This window comes from Vombatus ursinus, unplaced genomic scaffold (assembly GCF_900497805.2).
Source record: "Vombatus ursinus unplaced genomic scaffold, bare-nosed wombat genome assembly UNPS02014785.1, whole genome shotgun sequence".
Lineage (NCBI taxonomy): Eukaryota > Metazoa > Chordata > Mammalia > Diprotodontia > Vombatidae > Vombatus > Vombatus ursinus.
The window spans coordinates 13,964,739-13,987,078 of record NW_020954563.1 but is presented as its reverse complement, the minus strand read 5'-3'; the positions used below and the strand labels follow the sequence as shown (position 1 = coordinate 13,987,078).

At 42.2% G+C, this 22,340-nt stretch overlaps 2 protein-coding genes across 3 annotated transcripts in view; one reads left to right on the top strand and one right to left on the bottom strand.

Moving 5' to 3' along the window:
• RMND5B (required for meiotic nuclear division 5 homolog B) overlaps positions 1-2,582 on the top strand; it is a 30,482-nt gene extending 27,900 nt beyond the window's left edge. For both annotated transcript variants that reach the window (XM_027867039.1, XM_027867040.1), the window contains 4 exons: positions 155-320; positions 907-1,009; positions 1,091-1,245; positions 1,863-2,582. In XM_027867039.1, the coding sequence (XP_027722840.1) occupies positions 155-320; positions 907-1,009; positions 1,091-1,245; positions 1,863-1,926 (488 nt within the window). In that variant the 3' untranslated portion in view covers positions 1,927-2,582. The remainder of the gene's footprint in view (positions 1-154; positions 321-906; positions 1,010-1,090; positions 1,246-1,862) is intronic.
• A 686-nt stretch (positions 2,583-3,268) lies between these two features.
• On the bottom strand, positions 3,269-6,048 carry NHP2 (NHP2 ribonucleoprotein). The gene is made up of 4 exons (XM_027867041.1): positions 5,789-6,048; positions 5,467-5,536; positions 3,914-4,019; positions 3,269-3,642 (listed from the first exon to the last, which is right to left on the bottom strand). Exons 1-4 carry the CDS (start codon positions 5,949-5,951, stop codon positions 3,517-3,519), a joined length of 465 nt encoding a protein of 154 aa, XP_027722842.1. The 5' UTR covers positions 5,952-6,048; the 3' UTR covers positions 3,269-3,516.
• Positions 6,049-22,340: the final 16,292 nt, after the last annotated feature.

Sequence of the window (22,340 nt, the reverse complement as noted above, 5' to 3'; positions counted from 1 at the left end):
AAAATGAGGGAGATGGCTTAAATTCCCTTCCAGCTCTAAACCCTCTGTTCCCAGGACTTGGTATAAAGAGGAGGCTATTGTATGTAGGTGTGGTGTTGGTCAAGCTCCCAGCATTCCTAGCCACTTCCTGAGCTGCCTGTGTATTGCTTTGCAGAGATCCAGGTGATGATGGGAAGCCTTGTATATCTCCGGTTGGGCATTGAGAAGTCTCCCTACTGTCACCTCTTGGACAATAGTCACTGGGCAGAGATCTGTGAGACCTTTACTCGAGATGCCTGTGCTCTTCTTGGACTATCCGTGGAGTCCCCCCTCAGTGTCAGGTATAGCTCAGTTCTTTGGGGACAAGTGAGAGAGGAGAGCCCAGTTTTTTGAGTAGTAATAGGACCTGGGCTTCCCTGTCTAGAGACCAGAGGACCATAGATTTACATAGAATTTAGAGCAAAGCTTCCAGGATCCTATTTAGCTCTAGAAAAGATTGCTTAAAATCCAAGTCCATATTTAGTTGACTTCTGGGGAGAAACAGACCTGAGGGGCATATATATGATTTCTTTTGTTCTTATTCCCCAAATTGAATCCTATGTTATTGCAGAAACATCCCATACAATAATTGCCCTGGACATTGTAAATATTTTGTACTGATAATTCTTGACCTTGCTGCTGTGGAGGGGGTGTATACTTTTTAATTTCCAGTGGTTTTTCAAGTACTGTTTGGCTTCCTTTTAGTGATCTTTTCATTTACACCTTTTGTCAATGTGTATTGTTCTTTTGTCAGTTCCCTCATTTTAGAGGAAAGTGAGGCTCAGAGGGGAAGTGACTTGCCCAAGATCACGCAGCCAGTAGGTGGCAAAGCTCGAATTCAAACCTAGGTCTTGTGACTCAGAGCACTAAGCTTTTTCCTTTCTGCAGCTTTGCCTCTGGGTGTGTGGCACTGCCCGTGTTAATGAACATCAAAGCAGTGATTGAGCAGAGACAGTGCACGGGAGTCTGGAGCCATAAGGACGAGCTGCCTGTAAGTCCTGGCTGGACATGATAGGGTGGCAGCTACAGGGAGCAGAGGGGGATGGAGCTCAGCGCTGCCTTTTCTTAACAGATTGAAATTGAACTGGGCATGAAGTGCTGGTACCACTCTGTGTTCGCCTGCCCCATCCTTCGCCAGCAAACTTCAGATTCCAATCCACCTATCAAACTCATCTGTGGTCATGTCATCTCTAGGGATGCCCTCAACAAGCTCATTAATGGAGGAAAGTAAGTTTTATTTTACCTCCTCTGAGAACGTGAACTTACGGTCATCTGCGTGTTAGATAGTAAGTGTGGCATAAATTCACTTCGACAATTGATTAACTGTCAACTGTATGCAAGGCCCTTATGCCAGGCACTGAGAATTAAATGTGACATAGGTCCTACTCTCAAAACGCTTTATAATAGGGGAAGGACAAGTGCACCAATGACCTTGATAGAAAAGAGGGAGATTCAGGCAGAATATTATGAAAAATTCAAGGAGGTAGAGCATCTGGGCTTCAGTAGACAGAGTTGGGGGGGAAGGAATATATCAGTCCTCCAGAATATGTGAAGATAAAATAGTATTAGATAAAGCTAGAAGAGCAGTTTGGAATCAGATTATGGAGAGACTTGAATGCCAGGATTATATTTTTATTTTGTGGGTGGTCTATTGCCTGTTTTTGAGTAAAAGAGTAACATCAGAACAACGTGTTAGGGAGACTTCTTGTTGTGGAGGCTGGATTAGAAAAGGAATACACTCAAGGTAGAAACACCAGTTAGCCAGGCGGATCAACTGCAGTATTGACAAATATACTATTTCTGTTTCTGGTCTCTGAACCTTTGCTGTTTTCTTCTATCCTCAGACTGAAATGCCCTTACTGCCCTATGGAGCAGAACCCAGCTGATGGCAAACGTATCATATTCTGAAAACAAGGAAGTCAGCTCATTTGGTAAAGGGGACTTTCCCAATGCCTCGGCTGGCCTTTCATAGGGTAGATGAGACCCAGGGATGGAGATGCCGTGATAGCCCCTTTCCATGGTGTTTTGAAATGCTGGCTGAGAACAGCACTCCGTAGGAGTTGGGGAGGCAAGGTCCTTTTGTTAGCCCCAAAAATCTGTGTTACAAAGGAAGATCTGTGGTTTGGGGGTGTTTCTTCACTCTTTGGCTGTTGTCTGCTAAGCAGAGAACTGAACTCCAGTGGATGGCTGCACTTTGGGCACAGACATTATCCCTGCTTCAGCACCTCTGATGCCTTTCCTTGTTCTGTTCTCCCTTCCGAAGCCCACATCTTACATGCACTCCTGTGCCAGTTGTTTTGCTTAGTGTCAGTTTGAAGTAGCAACAAATGTGTAACAACAAGATATATTTCTCCACCTCTTTCCCCTTCTGTTATCTTGCACTGCAGTTTGTGTATTTAGATCTAGCTCTACAACCTTAGGCCAGCCCAGGTGTGGTGCCAGCCGCTTACTACTGTACAGTGTTTCAATTGTATTTACAGGTTTTACAATGTAAATAGTCTAGGTAGACTTGGATGCAGCTGTTTTATAACTTTGAACAAATAAATCACTTGCCTTCTCTGTAATTGCTTTATCTTTGCATTTCACTTAATACCAAAGATTGGGGGTTGCATGGGTAAGAAGACTACCTGCTGGTCCATGGGCTGCCTCACATCTGATTTAAGAAAAATCAAATATATCAATAAAGCTAAAGAAAAAAAAAGCTTTTAGCAAAAAGGTATCAGTACCAAGAGCTCAGTTTTTAGGGCAGAAGGGATGCAAGCAACCTCTTCTGTTGAACCTTTTCTTCCTTGGAAGGCATGTCAAGTTAGCTCTGTATGCAGGTATGAGGTGACCTGATTTTAAACAACAAAGTTGGGATCCAGCAAGGTGCTATGATGCTGCCAACAATTGTTACATTTACTATGACTTGGGTTTGAAAATCTATTTCAAGCTGTGTACGTAGGTGTCCTGATCCCAATGGTGGGTAGAATGATTTGGGACCCCTGTGGCAAGGAGAGAAAATGGAGTGGGGGGTGGGGTGTTAGGTTCCAGCAAGACTCTGGGAGTCAGAGCTCTCACTGTTAGATGAGTGGGAGCTGAATGGAGGCAGAGGCCTTGCTCTGTGGCTTGCTCATTTTAGAGGTGGGTGGATTAGTCTTTCACTATGTCAGCATTTTCCTTCTGGGAGGGCCAGTGTTCCATTTGTTATTGTACTTGGAAAAAAAAATGAAACCAGCGCCCTCCTACCTCCCCCTCAAAATACTAGAAGTTATTTTTTCGAAACTTTATTTCACTGCTTTACAGTAGCAAACAGCCTTGACAACCATACTACTGGCCAAAGTTCTGTGAAATTACTGTTTGAGCTTTCATAAAAAAAAAATCTCTGGGAGTGCTAGTGGGGAAATGATGGAGGGCCACCTGCTCCTTGGAGGCATAAGGAAGCAGTTTGCTCATACCAGTGTCTTTTGCAGTCAAGAAGGGTCTCCTAAATAATCTTGGACATGACACTATTTTTCTTTACAAGGGGACTGGAAGAGACTCTACTTCCTCCAGACAGTCATCATATGTAGCCTGGTAGTCCTCATGTGGCTTAATCATGATCACACAAGTTGGGCGCTTAGAGCCGGCAGCTGCTCCCAGATCCTGTAAGGTGGGAATAAAAGAAAGGCCTAGTTTTTCTTCAAACTTCTTTAAAAACGTTATTACTTGCTAAGTAACTTTAAATAATGACCATGACAACTCTGAAATGCCTTTTCAGAGGTTCAGGAATAAGCATACCAGGACTGAGCCAGAAGACGTAGCATCAATTAACTTTATTCTATTCCTTTCTCTAAAATATCTTCTCATTTTCACATGCTTTTATACTGCTAGAACAGGCAATACTGCAGACAACAACTACCAAAAAAGTTCTTACCGTTTTTGAGGGAACATAGGCATATGGCATACTCAGATCCTCACACATAATGGGGAGATGGCAGTATACCTCGATGGGTAGTGTGTCCCCAGCCAAAACCATAATCCTGTAATGAAATGAGTCATGTTTTCATCTCCTGACAGAATGAAAATCTCTTAACCTGGAGTATCTCCAGTCAAGAGGTTTTTCTTAAGGGCAGGAACAGAAGGTGGTTAGGGCATACATAATTCCTGGGTATTATGCTTGTGAAAAGTAGTGCAGTGGACAGAGCACTGGAATTAGCCAGAAGACTTGGCTAATGGTTCGAGTTTTGGCCCTGACTTTTGGGACTTTGAACAAGTTATTTTTCCTTTCTGGCTCAATTTTTCCTCCTTCTGAAATTCATCGGTTTGGGTTAAATACTAACTCATTGCTAGGCAATGTTATCAAACCACCCCCAATATATACCTTTTTAAAAAAAAAAAATAATTTGTCTCTCCCACAATCCCCCACCCCCATCGAACAATAACAAAACCCATGTCACAAGCACTCACAGTCTAGCAAAACAAATTCTCACATTAGCTGTGTCCCAAAATGAATGCCTCTCTCTACATTTTTAGCTTTTGTGCAGGAAGCGAGTCGCATTTTATCAAGCTTCTGGACTTACAGCTTATCACTGCATTAACCAAAGCTCTAAAGTGTTTCAAAGTTGTTTTTCTCTGCAATGTTGTTTTCAAATAAATTGTTATAATTTTGCTCACTCTGATAAGACATTTGCTTGGTAATTACCAGGGATTAAGTTTTATAAAGTAAGGTGATATACTTAACTTCCTCTGACAACCAAAACATTATATGCCTTTTTGGTGACAATTTGACTTGCAAAATTAGTGATCGACATCAATGTCCCATCTTCCCTGCTAGACTGGGGAGAACAGGATGATACATTTAGATATCTGAGGCCAACCCCCACTTTTAAAGATGAGGAAGCTGATGCTCAGAAGATTTAAGTAACTTGTTCAGAGTCACAAACTAGTTAGTGTCAAGGCAGGATCTGAAAGCAAGTCTTCTTGGCTATAGATTCAAGCAGTACTGACTAGTCCAGGTCACCTCTTGTGGCTTACTCATCTGTGTATTTCACACAGTAGGCACTCAATGAATATTTGACAGCAGAATGGATAAAGGAACCAAAGTCTTAAAGTTCTAATTTGCTTACCTGGGTGGAATGCAATATTACTAAATCAGGCTTGTTTTTGGAGGAAAAGGCCTTACAGAAATGCCAGGCAATGAGGAACTTACATGGTGATACTAATCTGAGGCAGCTAGAGGGTAGAGTGCTAGAGTTGGAGTCAGAGAGACCTGAGTGCAAATCCTACCTCAAATGTTAGCTGTGGGACCCTGAACAAGTCATTTAACTTCCTGCAGAATAAATAGCACCTACCTCACAGGGCTGTTTTGAAGTTCAAATTAAATAGCCTACGCAAAAACCTTTGCCAAACCATAAAATTCTATATAAACGTTAGTTTTTATCATGATTAAGAAGAAGTGGTAGGGAAATCCATGTCGTCAGCTCTTACCCCTTTTCTCCTTTGTTAAGGAATTTCTGAACTTCCTTCACTCCTCGCCGGATCTGCTTCTGCTTCACGGCTGGAAGGATTGCAGGGGTCAGCTCGGGCCTGCGGCTCCAGCCCGGCCTCCCCTTCTTTCCCCCTTCCTTCCCCCTTCGGCTTCCTCCCCTTCCCCCCTTCTTCCTCCCCCCGGCTTCCTCCCCTTCCCCCCTTCTTCCTCCCCCCGGCTTCCTCCCCTTCCCCCCTTCTTCCTCCCCCCGGCTTCCTCCCCTTCTCCCCGGCTTCCCCTCCTTTCCCCACAGCCGCAGCCTCTCCACGCTCCCCAGACCACCTTTCTTGATGCACTTGTACAGCTTCCGAGTCAGGCGGCGGGACGCCAGGGGCTGCGCGATGGGGTTCAGGTTCGACAGCATCTCCTCGTACGTGCGCTCTGGAGCCCCGGAACTCTCCGGCGCCGCCTCCGACTCCTCCACTTCCCTCTTGACTTTGGTCATCTCAGCGGCACCACCGGCGACCGAGACCGCAGGCTTCTGATCCTCCCGAAATACGAGCGAGCCACCACGAGAACAACTTCCGGGTTATGCAGCCGCGCCCCGAGCGAACTCGGCGAGGTCACGGTCTCCAGGCAATCACAAGAGAGGCACCGGGAAGTTCCCGCCTCCCGCCCCTTCTCAACCAATTGTGGTGGCGTCTGGATCTCGCGGCTGTGGCAGTGGGCCGGATCTCGAAGGCAAGATGGGCAGGAGGGCGGGCTCTGAAGCTCCGGGAGCCCGGAGGCGGGGCTTGAGGAATGGAGGAGGGGCCAGAGGGTTGGGTTCGAGGCGGAGTCCAGCGTGGAGGGAGTGGGGAGGAGGGAACGGAGTGAAATGAGGAATGAGTCTCAGGAACAGGCTTGAGTTGTGGAGTGGTGGAAAGTGCTGGTGCGGGTCAGTGCTTGGGACGGGGGCAGCAAGCAAGCCACTCCCAAGGAGAGGAAAGGATGGCATTCTGGGACCTGGGAAGGGGAGAGGCGGAGCTCTCAGTCATGAAGGGGCGTGGGCTCTGGACCCGTTTAGGAAAGTAGTCCTGAGACGGTTTCCCCAGCAATGGCGGGGAGGAGGCGGTGCCAGGAGGTGGATTGGGACCTGAAACGCCGAGGGGGGCGGTGTCATGGGTGTTCGGGATGGGCGGGGCCTTCAGGCGGTACCTGGGGAAGTATAGGGCCTGAGGCAGTAGGGGGCGGGATCCCGGAAGGGGTGGGGCCTGCAGGAGAGCCCTGGGAAGGGGATAGGGCCCTGAGGCAATAGGGGGCGGGGTCCAAATGGGGGCGGGGCCTTCAGGACGTGTTTGGAGAGGGATAGGGCCCTGAGGCGATTGGGGGCGGGGCCTGAGGTCAGTGACTGAGGAGGGATTGGGCGCGGTGGGAAGTAGGGGGCGGGGCTCTGAGGGGGTTGGGACTAGTTGTGTGTTAGACTCATCGCCGCGGTGCTGAGCTCAGGCGTCCAGGGTCGGTGGCTAGCATCTGCCTGCTTAAGCCTTGTTGAGCCGGGCGTCTGGGAGATGACAGCTCTTCCCTCCCGAGTATCCTTCTTGGCCTCTTCCTCCCGGCACCCTCTGCCATTGGGGCAGGATGAAGTAGCGTGTTTAGAAGTGCCCCCGGCACCTCTGCGACCTGCTGGGTTGGACTTGCCCGGCGGGTCTGGAGCCCTGAGCGTCCTCCCTTCCCGGCCAGAGCCCGGAGCCTACTGGAGTGCCTGGGATTGGCTGAGAATATGGGGTTGTTAGAAGTCCTATCCCAGTTCTCCGCCACTTATGCCCCGTGGCTTCAGTGTGGGTTTGTGCCCCCGAACCCCGAAAGGAAGTTTTCCCGGTCCATTTGGCTTTTCGTGGTTTCCCGGTCCCAAAGAAAGACGCATCAGTTGTTTGTTTCTTCCCTACCTGGAAGGGGCTGTGTCTCCGGGTCAAGACCGATAAAGATGCTCATCACACTTCTTTTCACCACTTTGGGTAAGTCATATTGCTCCAATCCCGGCTTTGCCGCTTATTGTTTGAGCGAGATTTAACGGTTTTGTGCCTCAGTTTACTCATCTGTAAAATCAGAGGTTGACAAGATGGCCTCTGAAGGTCCCTTCCAGCGCTAGGCTGTGATGCTAATTAATGATGTCCCAATACGAAATTAACTACTTCTGGAAGTACCGAGTTGTTGGTTACTTATTAGACTTAAAAGGTTATGAGATTGTATGATCCCCCCCCCCCCGTTGGGGGTCAAAATTGGATTAGCTGACCACCTAGAGCCCTTCCAGCTCTGTATAATGGTGTGAAGTCATTGTACTTGTGATGCCTCCCCATTCTTTCCAGTCAAGGGCAATAATAACTAACTAGTTGAAAAATATGTATTAAAAAAGGGATTGTAAAACACTTTACTAGCCCAGATATTTTAGGCTAGAGAAACATTAATGATGGGAAACGTAAAGGTGGAGTAAACCCGCTGTATATGGGAAAGTTGAGCTATATTTCACATAATCATCAGGCATCCTTGTGGAAGAGGTCACAAAACATGAAGCCTATGAATAGTGTGCTTGCCACATAATAGCTACTTAAGTAATGAGTTGAACCGAGTAGAAGGTGAGAGGGTCAGTCCAACTCGACTTAGTTTTATTCAGACACTTATGGGCTGATTGTTAAAGATGTGTAAAAACCTTAAGTGTTTTAAAGCCTTATTAACTAGAGTCTCTTTTTTCTCTACCACCTAGGGTAAAAAGAAAAGTTGTGGGGTTTCACAGGAAAGGAGAAAGGGGGAAAGCAAAGAAATGAAGGTTTAGGCAAAGACTGACGTTTTTGAGTCCTGCTATTAGCTTCATTGTGGTATAATTTTTTTCTGTTTTTGCTTATCTCTTTAATTTATCCATGTATAGCTATATGAATGAATATTCAGGCAAAGGAATTCCTTGGTTTATAAAGACATGCTTTAGGATGCTTTTACAGGAGTCTGCTATGGAAATTTACCATTCTTTGGTATAAGAATATCTTTTTTTTTTTTGTGGGGGAAGGAAGGGGGCAAAGCTCCTTATACTATTTAGAAAGTGCCTTGCTAGAGGATTTGGGGAATGAGGAGAAGAGTATTTGTACTAATATAATTCAACTAGCTGGGGCTTTCATGGGTATAAGTTGTTCAACCATTTCAATTATGTCTGATTGTTTGTGAACCCCATTTGGGATTTTCTTGACAAAGATACTGGAGTGGTTTGCCATTTCCTTCTCTAGCTCATTTTACAGCAAAGGGTTAAGTGACTTGTCTAGGGTCACACAACTACTAAATGTCTGAGGTCACGTTTGAATTCAGTTCTTCCTGAATCCAGGTCAGGGGTTTTATCCACTGCTACTCACCTGCCATAGGTGTGAGTACTTCTATTAGTGCGTATCAAAAACCTCATCAGCTTTGTACAATCTTAATGAATTGATATGGCTGAAAAAATTAATTCACTAAATAATGGGTCAACACACTGTGGTGTTGAGCTTTTCTTCAATTACTTGTCTGATGATTGGCAGACAGATACAGCTTGGTATGACTTACCAGAGGCTTGAACTCTGTTGGCATATAGCTTTGAAAAACTCAGGATTACCTCCTCTGGTGCCTTATTATGACACAATGGACTTTAGTGAGGGTGAGAGGAAAGATGAGGAAGCACTTTTTTGGAAGTGCTAATAAGGTGGTGAGAAGATTAAGATTGGTCTTGTACCATTTATTTATTGATCCAATTTACAATTACCCGCAACTGTTTTTGTCCTGTTGTTCCTTAAGTCACGATTCGTTGTCTCTGAATTTTGTTAAGAATTCATTTGGCCTATGATGGGTTAAATTTAGAAATCTAGCTCCCCTGCTAATCACTGATCTGTTCTTGCCTCAAGAAATTTAGCTGACCTTGGGGGATGCTTGTAAACATGAGAGTTCCCACTAATATCTTCATACCACCAAGCTATCCTTTAAGGATGTCTGGTTTGTTATCTTGTACCTAGACTGCTTGGGAGGGAAGGAAGGGGTTGTTGCTAGTCTCCATTGCCAAACTTCCAACCAATCCTGTTGTCCCCTGCAGCTCAGCTCTGTAACCAATCACTTTGCCCTTGATCATATGAGGTCACCTACCCTGTTCTGTTCATTGTTCTGTTTGTAATCCCCAAACCTATAAAAGGGCAACTGTTCTTTTGCTCAGGGTCTTTGGCATAAATAAAGACAATCCATTGACACATTTATTGACAGGCAGCATGCCCCTATTTAAAAATGTTATCTTGCGTAGAGAATTGCCTCAGTTTACCCTTTTGTTAAATTTCAGTAATGACAGTGGTAATAATTGCTGAGGTGTATAGTATTATGTGGTTTACAAAACACTTCACATAAGTTCTCATTTAATCTTCACAACAAAATTGTGAGGCAGGTAGTATCTTCAAATAAGGAAAATGAAGGGCTCATCTAATAATTGGCAGAACTGGCACTCAAGCCCAGGTCTTATGACTCAAATCTAGTATTCTTTCTGTAGCTGCCTCTTGAGAATTAGATAGCCAGCTTCATCACATTACTGAATTATTGGCTCTCTTGGTCAAGAGATGGACCTGACACTTGGACCAAGGACCTTCCATATCATCTTGCTGGGAAAATCAAAACTTAGAGATAAGAAGGAATTAGGGAACTGGAAAGTATCTGATTGCGTGTGTGTGTGTGTGTGTGTGTGTGTGTGTGTGTGTGTGTGTGTGTGTGTATGTGTGTGTGTGTATGTATACATACCTATATACATACATATATATATATATATAATTATCTTAAGTGTAATAGTAGTCGTTTAGGTAAAGGTGTTCCTTGTATGGATTGAATAAAAAGCAACACTGTAGGCTTGCCCTGATGTCACATTTGGGATAGAAAAGAAGTGGGAAAAGGTGGGAAAACAGTGATGCATTGATGTGGAAGCAATAGGAGGAAAGTATTTTAAGGAGGAAAAAATGATCAATGGCTGGGAGATCAAAATGGTCTCACACTTTTGGAATTGGAAAGGATCTCTGGGAACATCTAGTTTAAGCCATACCCTCCCTAAGAAACACCACTACAACATATCTGACAAGTAGTCATCCAGATTAACTTGAAGACCTCCAGTGATGGGCAAGCTCCCTTCCTTCTGATGACTCATATTGAGCTTGCTTCCTACTACAAGTCCCAGATCTTTTTCAGAAGAACTGCTATCGAGCCACCCTTCCTCCATCTTAAACATGTGAAATAATTTTTGAAAAAATTTAAATGTAAGTCTTTACATTTCTCTTCACTAAATTTCATCTTATTAAATCCAGCTTAATGTTCTATCCAGTTATCCAGTGTGTTAGTCATCCCTCTCAGTTCTATGTCATCTGCAAATTTGGTAAGCATACCATTTATGCCTTTATCCAAGTCATTGATAACAATTTAAACTGTCCAGGACCAAGTCCCTAGGGTCTCTCCACCCAGTTTGATACTGAATCATTAATGATTCTACTTTGGGTCTAACTATTCACCCAGTTCTGAAGCTGTGTAACTGTACTATTGTCTAGCACACATTCCTCCATCTTTTATATCAAAGAGCATGAGATATTCTCCCCCCCCCACATATATAAAGTTTTATTTAATAAGCTGTATATATAGATATAAAAATTGTGTGTATGTTTCTGTGTTTGTGTATGTCTGTGTGTGTAGTTAGTCTGGCATGATGTGGTCTTGCTAAAGCCATGTTGACTCTCTCACCACCACTTCCTTTTCTAGGTGTTCACTGATCAATCATTCAGCAAGCATTTATTAAGCACCTCCTATGTGCCAGGTGTACTAGGTGCTGGGAATAAAGACATGTAACAAGAGGAGATATGTACATAAATAAGTGTATCTGGAAGCTGGGCAAAATGGGAGCAAGGTAGTTTGGGGAGGCTTAGCTATAGGGTTAAGACTATATATAAAGGAAGGAAAGTGAGACTAGAACATAGGGGGATGGTAGGATTGCAGCAGGTTTAAGAAGGGTGAAGTAATGTATTCATCATAGGTGAAAGGTTTGAAGATTATGATTAGAGAGAAGAATTTTGGAATTCAGTATCATAGAAGTGCAACATTTATGTGTTACACGGGCAAAGGTGTGATGCCCAATCCCTTTGGGTGACTGAGGTAGAGTAGATGTGAGAATAGGGGAAAATGATATTCTAGGATGTTTAAAGGGAGGGAAATACACATGAATATTGAAGTCACCAAGAATGAGGTCAAGACATATGGGGTAGACAAGAAGACTGTGAGTCAAGTACTAGTTGAGAAAGGAGGGAGAGGAACCTGGAGGTCACTGATCCCAAATCAGCAGGCATGTATTAAATATCTATTATGTGCCAGGCACTGTGCTTAGCGTTGGACATACAAAGACAAAAGAAAAAAAATCCTTGCTCTCAAGGGGCTTATATTTTACTAAGGGGTAGGAAGTGGAGAGGGGATGCAATGTGCAAACACACACACACACACACACACACAGACACCCAACATGCAAACACGCATACACACACACACACACACACACACACACAAAAGATGAGCTGAAGAGCAAGACAACATCAACCACAAGGGCACTGGGAAAAATTTCCCATAGCATATGGCATAAGAACTGAACTATGAAAGAAACTGTATTTTCTTTTTTTTCTGGATAATTTAATAATTTTATTAATAAGACCAGCATGTTATTAACAAAAGGATGGTCATTTGGCTGTCTCTCTTAGTTTTTTTTTTAATTAGTTAATTTATTTTTAGTTTTCAACATTCACTTCCATAAGATTTTGAGTTTTAAATTTTCTCCCTCTCCCACTTCTTCCCCCCCCTGCACCCGAGATGGCATACAATCTGACATAGGCTGTGCACATACATTCATGTTAAGCATATTTTCCCATTAGTCGTGATGTAAAGAACAATTAGAACTAATGAGAGGAACTGTGAGAATGAAGCAATGAAACAAAAGAACAAAGGAAAAGGAGAGCAAATAGTATGCTTCCATCTGCATTCAGACTCCGTATTTCTTTCTCTGGAGGCGTGGATAGCAATTTCCATCATGAATCTTTTGGAGTTGTTTTAGATTCTTGCATTGTTGAGAGGAGCTAAGTCTATCAAAGTCAGTCATCCCATAATGTGGCTGTTACTGTGTACAGTGTTCTCCTGGTTCTGCTCACTTTGCATCAGTTCATATAAGTCTTTCCAAGTTTTTTTGAAGTCTGCCTGCTCATCATTTCTTATAGCACAATAGTATTCCATTACATTCATGTGCCACAACTTGTTCAGCCGTTCCTCAATTGATGGGCATCCCCTCAATTTCCAATTCTTTGCCACCACAAAAAGAGCTGCTATAAATATTTTTGTACTCCCCCAAACCCCTCCAAATACCTGCAAAAATGGCTTTAAACAAATTCTAAAGCAACAGAAAAGACAGAGTGAAACAAATTTCCAGCCCAAGACAACTGGATGGTTGATTGGAAAGGTCTATCATGCTGGGCGGAGAGAGGAACGCAGTTCAGCTTGAGCGTGCACGTAAAACAGGCTTCAGTGAAGCTGGAGCAGGCCTCAGAGGACTGAATCACAGGCAGCTGTGGTGGTTTCCAGACTTCTCAACCCACAAACGCCAAAGAGAACTTAGAAGGTCAGTGGGAAAAGTCTGTGACCTCAGTGAGAGAGAAGCTTGATTCCAGCCCCAGTCTCCAGTGCAGCCCTGGGGCAGCGGCTGCTTCCTGTGCTTCCAGCCCACAGACTGAGGGGGAATTAAGTGGCTGATCAGAGGGGGATTGCAGGGATCTCTTTGCCAGTGCTGAGACAGGATTCTCTTGCTTTGCTGTGCTTAGATCTGGGTCACAGTTCTGGGTGGCAGTCCTGGGGTGAAGAGGAGTGCTGGCGTGGTGGAGCTTCACTACAAAGTGATGGTGGAGAGGGAATCCTCCTCATAGTTCCAAGGCAGAAAAGAGTGCTTGTGGTCACTCATAGACCAGAGCACCAGCCAGGAAAAGAGTAAACACCTCGCCCTTGATCATACCACCTTGGAAGAACTGAAAATTTACAGGTCCCTAGAAGTATCTCTGAAAACAGTTGCACAAAACCTTGGGACAGTACATTCCCCACACTGGAAGCAGACCCCTACCTTAACAAAGAATTTATAATTCAAGTAATTGACTGGGATCATGAGCAAACTGTGCAAAAAAAGTCAGACCATAGAATCTTTTTTTGGTAACAAAGAAGATCAAAACATACAACCAGAAGAAGACAACAAAGTCAAAGCTCCTACATCCAAAGCCTCCAAGAAAAATATGAATTGGTCCCAGGCCATGGAAAAGCTCAAAAAGTATTTTGAGATGCAAATAAGAGAAGTAGAGGTAAAACTGGGAAGAGAAATGAGAGTCATACAAGCAAATCATGAAAAACAAGTCAACAGCTTGCTAAAGGAGACCCAAAAAAATACTGAAGAAAATAACACCTTAAAAAATAGCCTAACCCAAATGGACAAAAGAGGTCCAAAAAGCCAATGAGGAGAAGAATGCCTTAAAAAGTAGAATTGACCAAATGGAAAAGGAAATCCAAAAGCTCACTGAAGAAAATACTTCCTTAAAAATTAGAATGGAACAATTGGAAGCTGGTGACTTTAGGAGAAATCAAGACACTGTAAAACAAATTCAAAAAAAGGAAAAAATAGAAAACAATTTGAAATATCTTATTGGAAAAACAACTGGAAAATAGATCCAGGAGAGAGAATTTAAAAATTATTGAACTATCTGAAAGCCATGATCAAAAAAAGAGCCTGGATATCATCTTTCAAGAAATTATCAAGGAAAACTGCCCTGATATTTTAGAACCAGAGGGCAAAATAGAAATTGAAAGAATCCACCAATCACTTCCTGAAAGAGATCCCCAAAGGAAAACTCCTAGGAATATTGTAGCCAAATTCCAGAGTTCCAGGTCAAGGAGAAAATATTGCAAGCAGCTCGAAAGAAACAATTCAAGTATTGTGGAAACACGATCAGTATAACACAGGATTTAGCAGTTTCTACATTAAGGGGCTGGAGGGCTTGGAATATAATATTTCAGAGGTCCAAGGAGATAGGATTACAACCAAGAATCACCTACCCAGCAAAACTGAGTATAATCCTTCAGGGGAAAAAATGGGCATTCAGTGAAATAGAGGACTTTCAAGCATTCTTGATGAAAAGATCAGAGCTGAATAGAAAATTTGACTTTCAAATACAAGACTCAAGAGAAACATGAAGAGGTAAACAGGAAAGAGAAATCATAAAAGAGTTATTAAAGTTGAACTGTTTACGTTCCTGCATGGAAAGATGATATTTTAAACTCATGAGACGTTTGTCAGTAATAGGATAGTTGGAGGGAAAAAATTATATAGATAGTTAGATAAATAGAGGGCACAGGGTGAGTTGAAGATGAAGGGGTGATATCTGGAAAATAAAATTAAGGGGTGAGAGAGGATTATACTGGGAGAAGGAGAAAGGGAGAGGCAGAATGGGGTAAATTATCTCACATAAAACAGACAAGAAAAGGCTTTTACAGTGGAGGGGAAATGGGGGAATGTGAGAGGGAATGAGTGAATCTTATTCTCATCAGATTTGGCTTAAGGAGGGAATAACATACACACTCAACTGGGTATGAAATCTATCTTACCCTATAGGAAAATAGAGGGGAAGGGGACAGGATAGCAGGAGGGCTGACTGGGGGAGGGGGTAATCAGAAGCAAACACTTCTAAGGAGGGACAGGATTAAAAGAGAGAATAGAATAAATGGGGAATGGAATAGGATTAATGGAAATATGATTAGTTTTTCACAACATGACCACTATGGAAGTGTTTTACATGACTACGTGTGTATAACCTGTATCGAGTTGCTTGCCTTCTCAGTGAGGGTGGGTTGGGAGGGAGGAAGGGAGAAGTTTTAAAAACAAATGCTAAAAATTGTTTCCCCATGCAACTGGGAAATAAGATATACAGGCAATGGGGTATAGAAATCTATTCTGCCCTACAGGAAAGTTGAAAGGGAAGGGGATGGGGCGGGGGAGATAGAAGGGACGGCAGATTAGGGGAAGGGGTATTCAGAATGCACACCATCTTGAGGAGGGGGGAGGGACAAGATGGGGAGAAAATTTGGAACTCAAAATCTTGTGGAAGTGAATGTTGAAAACTAAAAATAAATAAATTAATAAAATCTGAAAAACAGTACAAGCAAAAAAAAAAAATAAAGTCTTACCCAATCTGGCCCCAACCTACCTTTTCAGCCTCACTCCCCCCTTATACGCTGGTGGTCCAGCTACATGGGCCCAATACACCTCACACGTGGCATTCCATCTCCCCTCTCCTTTCCTTTGTATTTACTCCCTCATCCCTGTAATGCATTCTCTCCTTACTCTCCCTCTCCCATCATAGAATCGATCTGTTCCTTTTAGATTCACTTCGTGTCACTTTCTGCATAAATTCTTCCTTAATTCCACTCAGTTGCTAATGCTTTCCCTTCCAAACTACCTTGTATTTACTTTGTGTGTATATATATCATGTATGTATATCTACATATAATTAATTATTAATTTTATATTTATTCTGTATATTTTATGTGAACTTACTGTTTCTCCTATTAGAAGAGCTCATTACAAGTAAGGATTGTTTCATCTTGTATTTGTATCCCCAGCACTTAGCACAATGCCAGCATATAGTAGGTAGGCACTAATAAATACTTGATTGATTCATATCTCCATTGCTTAGCACAGTGCCTTATACATGGTACATAGTAAGTATTTAATAAATGTTTGAATTGAGTAGTTGAAGCATTTGACAAAATCTTATTTGCATTCTTCATTAACAAAGAGAGCAGAGACCAAAATGATAGTGCTATTCGATGAATTCAAAGCTGGTGCAATGATTTCACCACAAAGAATAGCCAGTAATGGTCAGTATTAATTTGGTGAGAGGCCTTTAGTAGCATGCTCCAAACATCTTCCATTGACTGTCCATTATTTAATATTTAATGAGACTTGATAATCCCATTGTGCTCTTGTCTAGTTTAGACCATGTCTAAAGTATTTTGTCCAGTTCTGGGCAGATTTTTATAAAGACATTGATAAGTCAGCATTCCTTCTGAGGGAGGGTGGTGAAGGGATTGGAGAACATGACATGAATTGGTTGAAGGAACTGGAGATGTTGATCCTGGTGAAGAGAAGACTTAAGGAGAAACTTGATATTATATGGAGAAGGGATTAAACTTGTCATCTTTGATAACAGTAGGTAGATGCAGAGGCATATTTAGGCTTCACATAAGAAAAACTGCCAAGCAGTTAGAACTGTCCAAAAATGGAATGGGCTTCTCCAGGGGGGTAGTGGGACTCTCTCTCACTAGCAGTAGGTGTTACAGCAGAGACTGGATTAGCATTTGTTGGGAGTGCTGAGGTAGGGATTATTGTTCAGGTCTGAATTGGCCTAGATTGTTGGAGTAGACAGTTTCTGAGGGCCTTCCAACTCAGAAATCCTGTGATTCTGTAGGTACTAAGGTAGATAGGGGAGGGGATCTGAAGTTGTATAAAAGAAAGATCAGCTAAAGAAATTAGGCATGTTTAATTTGAAGAAGAAAAGGCCTAGAGGGAGTTCCTATTCATTGGAGGCATTTAAGTTGAGGCTGAATGACCAATAATCAGGGATGTTATAGAGGGAATGCTGCTCAGTATGGTTTTGACTAGAGCCTTCTGAAGTTCCTTTCAACTCCTGAGATTATGTGATTTTAAGACCTGGCATTCAAGTGGAAAGAAACTTGGTCAGTGTATTAGAAATAAACACTTATTCTTTTGTAGTCTTATTGTAGTAGGCATTAGTTGTGGAGATTGACAGAAAGTTAAATTGGAGTTTGATTTGATTGATTACAATAGGTCTCTCTAGGGATAGCTTAAAGCCTTTTTAAAGTCCTAGTGAGAAACCTGCCAAGACTGTGAAGGCCATGCCTAAGGAAAACAAACAAACACATAGTTATGTCAAACTGGGAATTATGACCAGACTTAAAACTCCCATAGAATGAATGGTGGTGGGATAACTAGTTGGCATAGTGGATAGAGCACCAGACCTGCAGTTAAGAGAACCTGAGTTCAAATCTAGCCTCAAACACTTAGTAGCTGTATGACCCTGGGCAAGTCACTTAACCCCAATTACTTAAAAAAAACCCAAAACATGAACCCCCCCCAAAAAACAAAACAAAACAAAACAAAACAAAACAAAACAAAACAAAACCCATAATGAATGGTGGCCCTTTCAACTTAGCTGTCCTGTGCTCATCTAACAATGTCATAACTTGTATTTGCTGCATTTTTCTGCTTTTTGGATCCTTCTTAATTCTAGTGCCTTACCTCTGTCGATTATTCCAGTTTTATTCCTGTAAATAGCTTGTTTATCTACAGTTATTTTCAAGTTGTCTGCCCCATGAGATTGTGAGCTCCTCAAGAGCTATCTTTAATCTTTCTTTGTATCCCTATCTCTTAGCACAATGCCTGACACATAGTAGGAGCTTCATAAATTTTTATTAACTGATTGACTCACTGTATCCAACAGTGTCCCATCTGGTACCACAAAAAGATGTTTTTTTTCAACCCCATGTTTGGCCTTGGAATTTGACTTAGGATCATAGGAGAAAGTACCTTAGAGATCATCTAGTCCAACTTCATTTTACAGGTGAAGAAACTGAGGATTAGAGAAATGAAGTTATTTGTCCAAAATAAAACAAGCTAGGGAGGTAACTGAGCTGAGGTCTTCTAATCTTTTGAAAGCTTTGTGTCTGTTGCCTTGCTTATGCCCAGTTATTGCTGGTTCTACTTGGTTTCGGTTCTAAATCTTAAAGAATCATATGTACAAAAATATTCTCTCTAGCCAGGTTGTTAGGTAGGCTCCATAGCAAATGCCTGAGAAGGACTTTTTCCTGTTCTAATACTTAGGACTCAGTTCGGTATATTATCTCCAATAGCCTCCACGTTCCAGACTTTACACTGAGTTAAGGCACTTTTCTTGGACTTCATGACAGGGCTCACTCCTCTTAGAAAGCAAAAGAATCCTTTAGCTAGAGCCACAGTTTGTGGTTGAAGACCAACAAAGAATGTTCCAAAACTTTGACAGCCTGTCCGTTGGAGAGGTTGGCGGGTTTGCTGGCAACTGGTCCTTTTCATAGCTGGCAAATAGTTGAAACTGTTGAACATTGTGTCCTTATCATAGTCTGTTTTCTTCCTTCCTTCCTGAAAATGAGTGGGTTACTCAACTCTCATTCACCAGATTCATTGCCACGGTGACTGTTTAATACTATAGTTGGCATTAATAATATGTATAGTACTTTATGGTTTATTAAATGAATAGACTGTGATAGACAAACTACATTTTCTTTTCTGATAGGGTTACTAAACTTATCAGAGCAGGGGAATGTTAGAAATACAGTTTACTGGATATCAGCAAAGCTTTACAATGTCATTCCATGGAAATGGAGATGTGGACTACATGATAATATAGTGAGAGCACTGGACGGGAGTTTGGAAGGCCTGAATTTGAATATTGCCTTGGATGTATACTTGCTGTGTGACCCTGAGCAAGCTACTTAACCCTCTCAGTGACTTTAGGCTACTCTCTAAGACTAAGTTGTAGTGAAGGTGCCAACCAATCTTGGTAGAGAGCATTTCCTCACCAGGACTTCCCTGCATTACTGAATCACAGGTTCATTTCTTATCCCTCTCCCCATATGAAGGCACAGGGAGTATGCTTATCAAAGTGATTTAAATCAGAGAGGGACAACCAGAACTTTGGATAACCGAGTCAGGATTCAAAAAGATCTTGACAGGCTAATACAATGGGTAGAATCCACTAAGCTGAAAATTAATAAGCATAATCAAACTTAATAAGCATAATCAAACTACAAATCAACTGTATGAGTGGTGGGATGGGGGAGGGGGAGGAGAAGGAAGTTGGCATTCAGGCAGTAGTTTCTATGAAAAAACAGGGTTTTAGTGAACTACAAGATCAACAGGAATCAGGAATGTTATATGATAGTGAAAAAATCTGGTGATTTTAGGCTATATTCAAAGAATGAAGGTGTTAGTACTTACAATATTGTGTTGGTTCTGAGTTCTGCATTTTATTTTTTTAAATTAATTTGTTTATTTTCAGTTTTCAACATTCACTTCCACGAGATTTTGAGTTCCAAATTTTCTCTCCATCTCTCCCCTCCCCCTTACCTCAAGACTTCAGATTACCCCTTCCCCTAATCTGCCCTCCCTTCTATCACCCCTCCTCCCTTCTTTTATCCCCTTCCCTTTCTGTTTTCCTGTAGGTTAAGATAGATTTCTATACCCCATTGCCTGTGTATCTTATTTCCCAGTTGCATGTAAAAACAATTTTTAACATTTGTTTGTAAAATGAGTTCCTCATTTTTACGTGGATATTGGTGATCTGAATTGTGTCTAAAGGAGGTCAACCAGAGTGGTGAGGGGATTAGAGAATATGGCATACATGAACTAATGATGTTTAGCCTAAAAGAAGAAAAGATTTAGAGGTATATAATAGCTGTCTTGAGATATTTGGAGGTTACTTACTCAATGGGAGAGGAATTAGACTTGTTCAGCTTGGCCTCAGGAGGAATGGATTACAGCTGTGGAGAGGCCAATTTATGCTGAATGCAAAGAAAATTTCCTTCCAGTAGAGTTGCTCCAAAGTGGAATGTGCTGCCTTGAGAGACTGTAGGTTCTCAACCATTAGAGATCTTCCAGCAAAGGCTGGAAGGATGATCTCTTATCAGGGATTTTGGCAAAGGAGCCTCTTATTCAGGTATAGATTGAACTAGATGTCCTCTGAGATCCTTCTGAGATTCTCTGATTTGGTTAGGGCAGACATTGTTAACCCCCTTTTCTGAGGAAACAGGATCCCAAAAGATATATGACTTGTACATAATCCAATGGCTCGCAAATGGCAGAGCTTGGGCTCATAGACAAGTCTTCTTATATTGACTTCAGTGCTTTTTTTCTACTACATCACATTGTCCTTTCCATTTTATTTTTTCAGTTGCTAAATAAAATTGTCCCCAATGAGGATTTGAGGGTATATTAGTAAGGCTCTATTCCAAGAGGCCAGTGTATTTCCCTAATGCTTGTGAGTGATCTCACTGGGCTACACTCCCACCCTGTGGCTCTGTTTGGGATTACTGGGATGCCATAGTGCCTTACTCATATTGATTTTTTACTTTGTCTCAAAAAGGTGGATCAATGATGGTAAGAGTTCTTCCTTACTCCTCAACCCCTGACCCTTGGCCCTTGATTTAGATCTAAATAGGAACTTTTGTACCAGAGAGGAAACTGCATATGTATAATTTTATTACTATCAAACTAATGGCTAAAGCCTCTGAGAAACTGAAAGTGATTTCAGAGACATAATAATACTTGAATCTCAATACTAGGGATTCCCTTTGGAGCTGTGGCATAGAAACATGCAAAGGTGGGAAACATCTTTTCATTCAGGGGTCTTTAACCCACAAAAGAAATTAATTCAAAACTAGATTCGAGTCAAAAATCAACTTAGGTATTTAAGATGGAGCTATGCTTTTGTCAATGTAAGTATTCCCTTTACTGACTAAATACCTCTAGTATCTCATCCTGTATGATTTTTATCTGTATTTTCCCATAAATTCATCATGAATGATCTATCTAACCTTCCCCTCATTCTCACTACTGTTACTAACCTGCCTCCTTTGTCCACAAGTAAATATAAAATAGATATAAACTTATCTCCCCGGCTTCATTCACCATCTTCCAATTTAACATGGCTAGTTAATGGATAGAGCACCAGCCCTGGATTTAGGAGGACCTGAGTTCAAATGTGCCCTCAGACACATAACACTTACTAGCTGTGTGACTCTGGGGAAGTCACTGAACTCTAGTTGCCTCACTAAAAAAACCCAAGAAAAACCAAACAAAAACCAAACCCATGCATGGCTAGTTAACCCTCCTTCAACTTGGAGCCTTAGAGAGCTTCCTGGAATACTGAGAGATTTGCTTAGCATCATAAAGCCAGCATGTGTCAGAAGTAAGCCTTGAACCCAGGTTGTTCTGGTTTTTGAGTACCATTCTCTTTCTGTCTCTCATGCCCCATTGCTGTTCACTAAAAGTGCTCTTTATTTACATACTAAAACTATGTTTTATTCAACACATCTTTTGAGTGCTATGTGTAAGTGTTCTGTGCACTGTGGGAGATTCAAAGAAGAATAAAATATGATGCCTTGTCCAGAAGGAAAACTAAGGTATAGGCAAATAATTGGTAGAAAGTGAAAGTTCAGTAAGAGTGGTGCAAAGTGAAAAATGCTTTGTGTACTGGAAGGAAGGAGAGAGTACTTCTGGCTGGTGGATCAGGGAAGGCTTCATTAAGGAGGTATTTGAGAAAAGGTGGAAATGAGACAGGGGCTCATTCCTCATTGCTAGGTGGCGCCATAGTGCATAGAGCCCTGGGCCTGAAGTCAGGAAGACTCATCTTCCTGAATTCAAATCTGGCCTTAGATACTTCCTAGCTATGTGACCTTGGGCAAGTCTCTTAACCCCGTTTGCTTCAGTTCTTCATTTGTAAAATGAGCTAGAGAAGTGACAAACCACTCCAGTATCTTTGCCAAGAAAACCCCAAATGGGGTCACGATGAGTTGGACGTGACTGAAATTACTGAACAAGAAGAAGAAGAAGGAATGAGACAACGGGCGCCTAGAAAAGGCAGGAACATTACAAGCAGAGATGGGAAAGTGCATAGTGTTTTTTGGGGAGGGTAGTCTTGAATCTGGTTGGGGAAGCTGTGTGCAGTTTACAAAGGTCCTCAGATATCAGGCTAAAGACTTTGGA

Excerpts from the sequence above, each read along its gene's own strand:
- NHP2 (XM_027867041.1), bottom strand. The coding sequence starts at position 5,951 with ATGACCAAAGTCAAGAGGGAAGTGGAGGAGTCGGAGGCGGCGCCGGAG. Across the intron at positions 5,537-5,788 it reads GTACAAGTGCATCAAGAAAG|CCGTGAAGCAGAAGCAGATC; the intron begins GTGGTCTGGGGA and ends CAATCCTTCCAG. Across the intron at positions 3,643-3,913 it reads CCTATGTTCCCTCAAAAACG|GATCTGGGAGCAGCTGCCGG; the intron begins GTAAGAACTTTT and ends CCCACCTTACAG.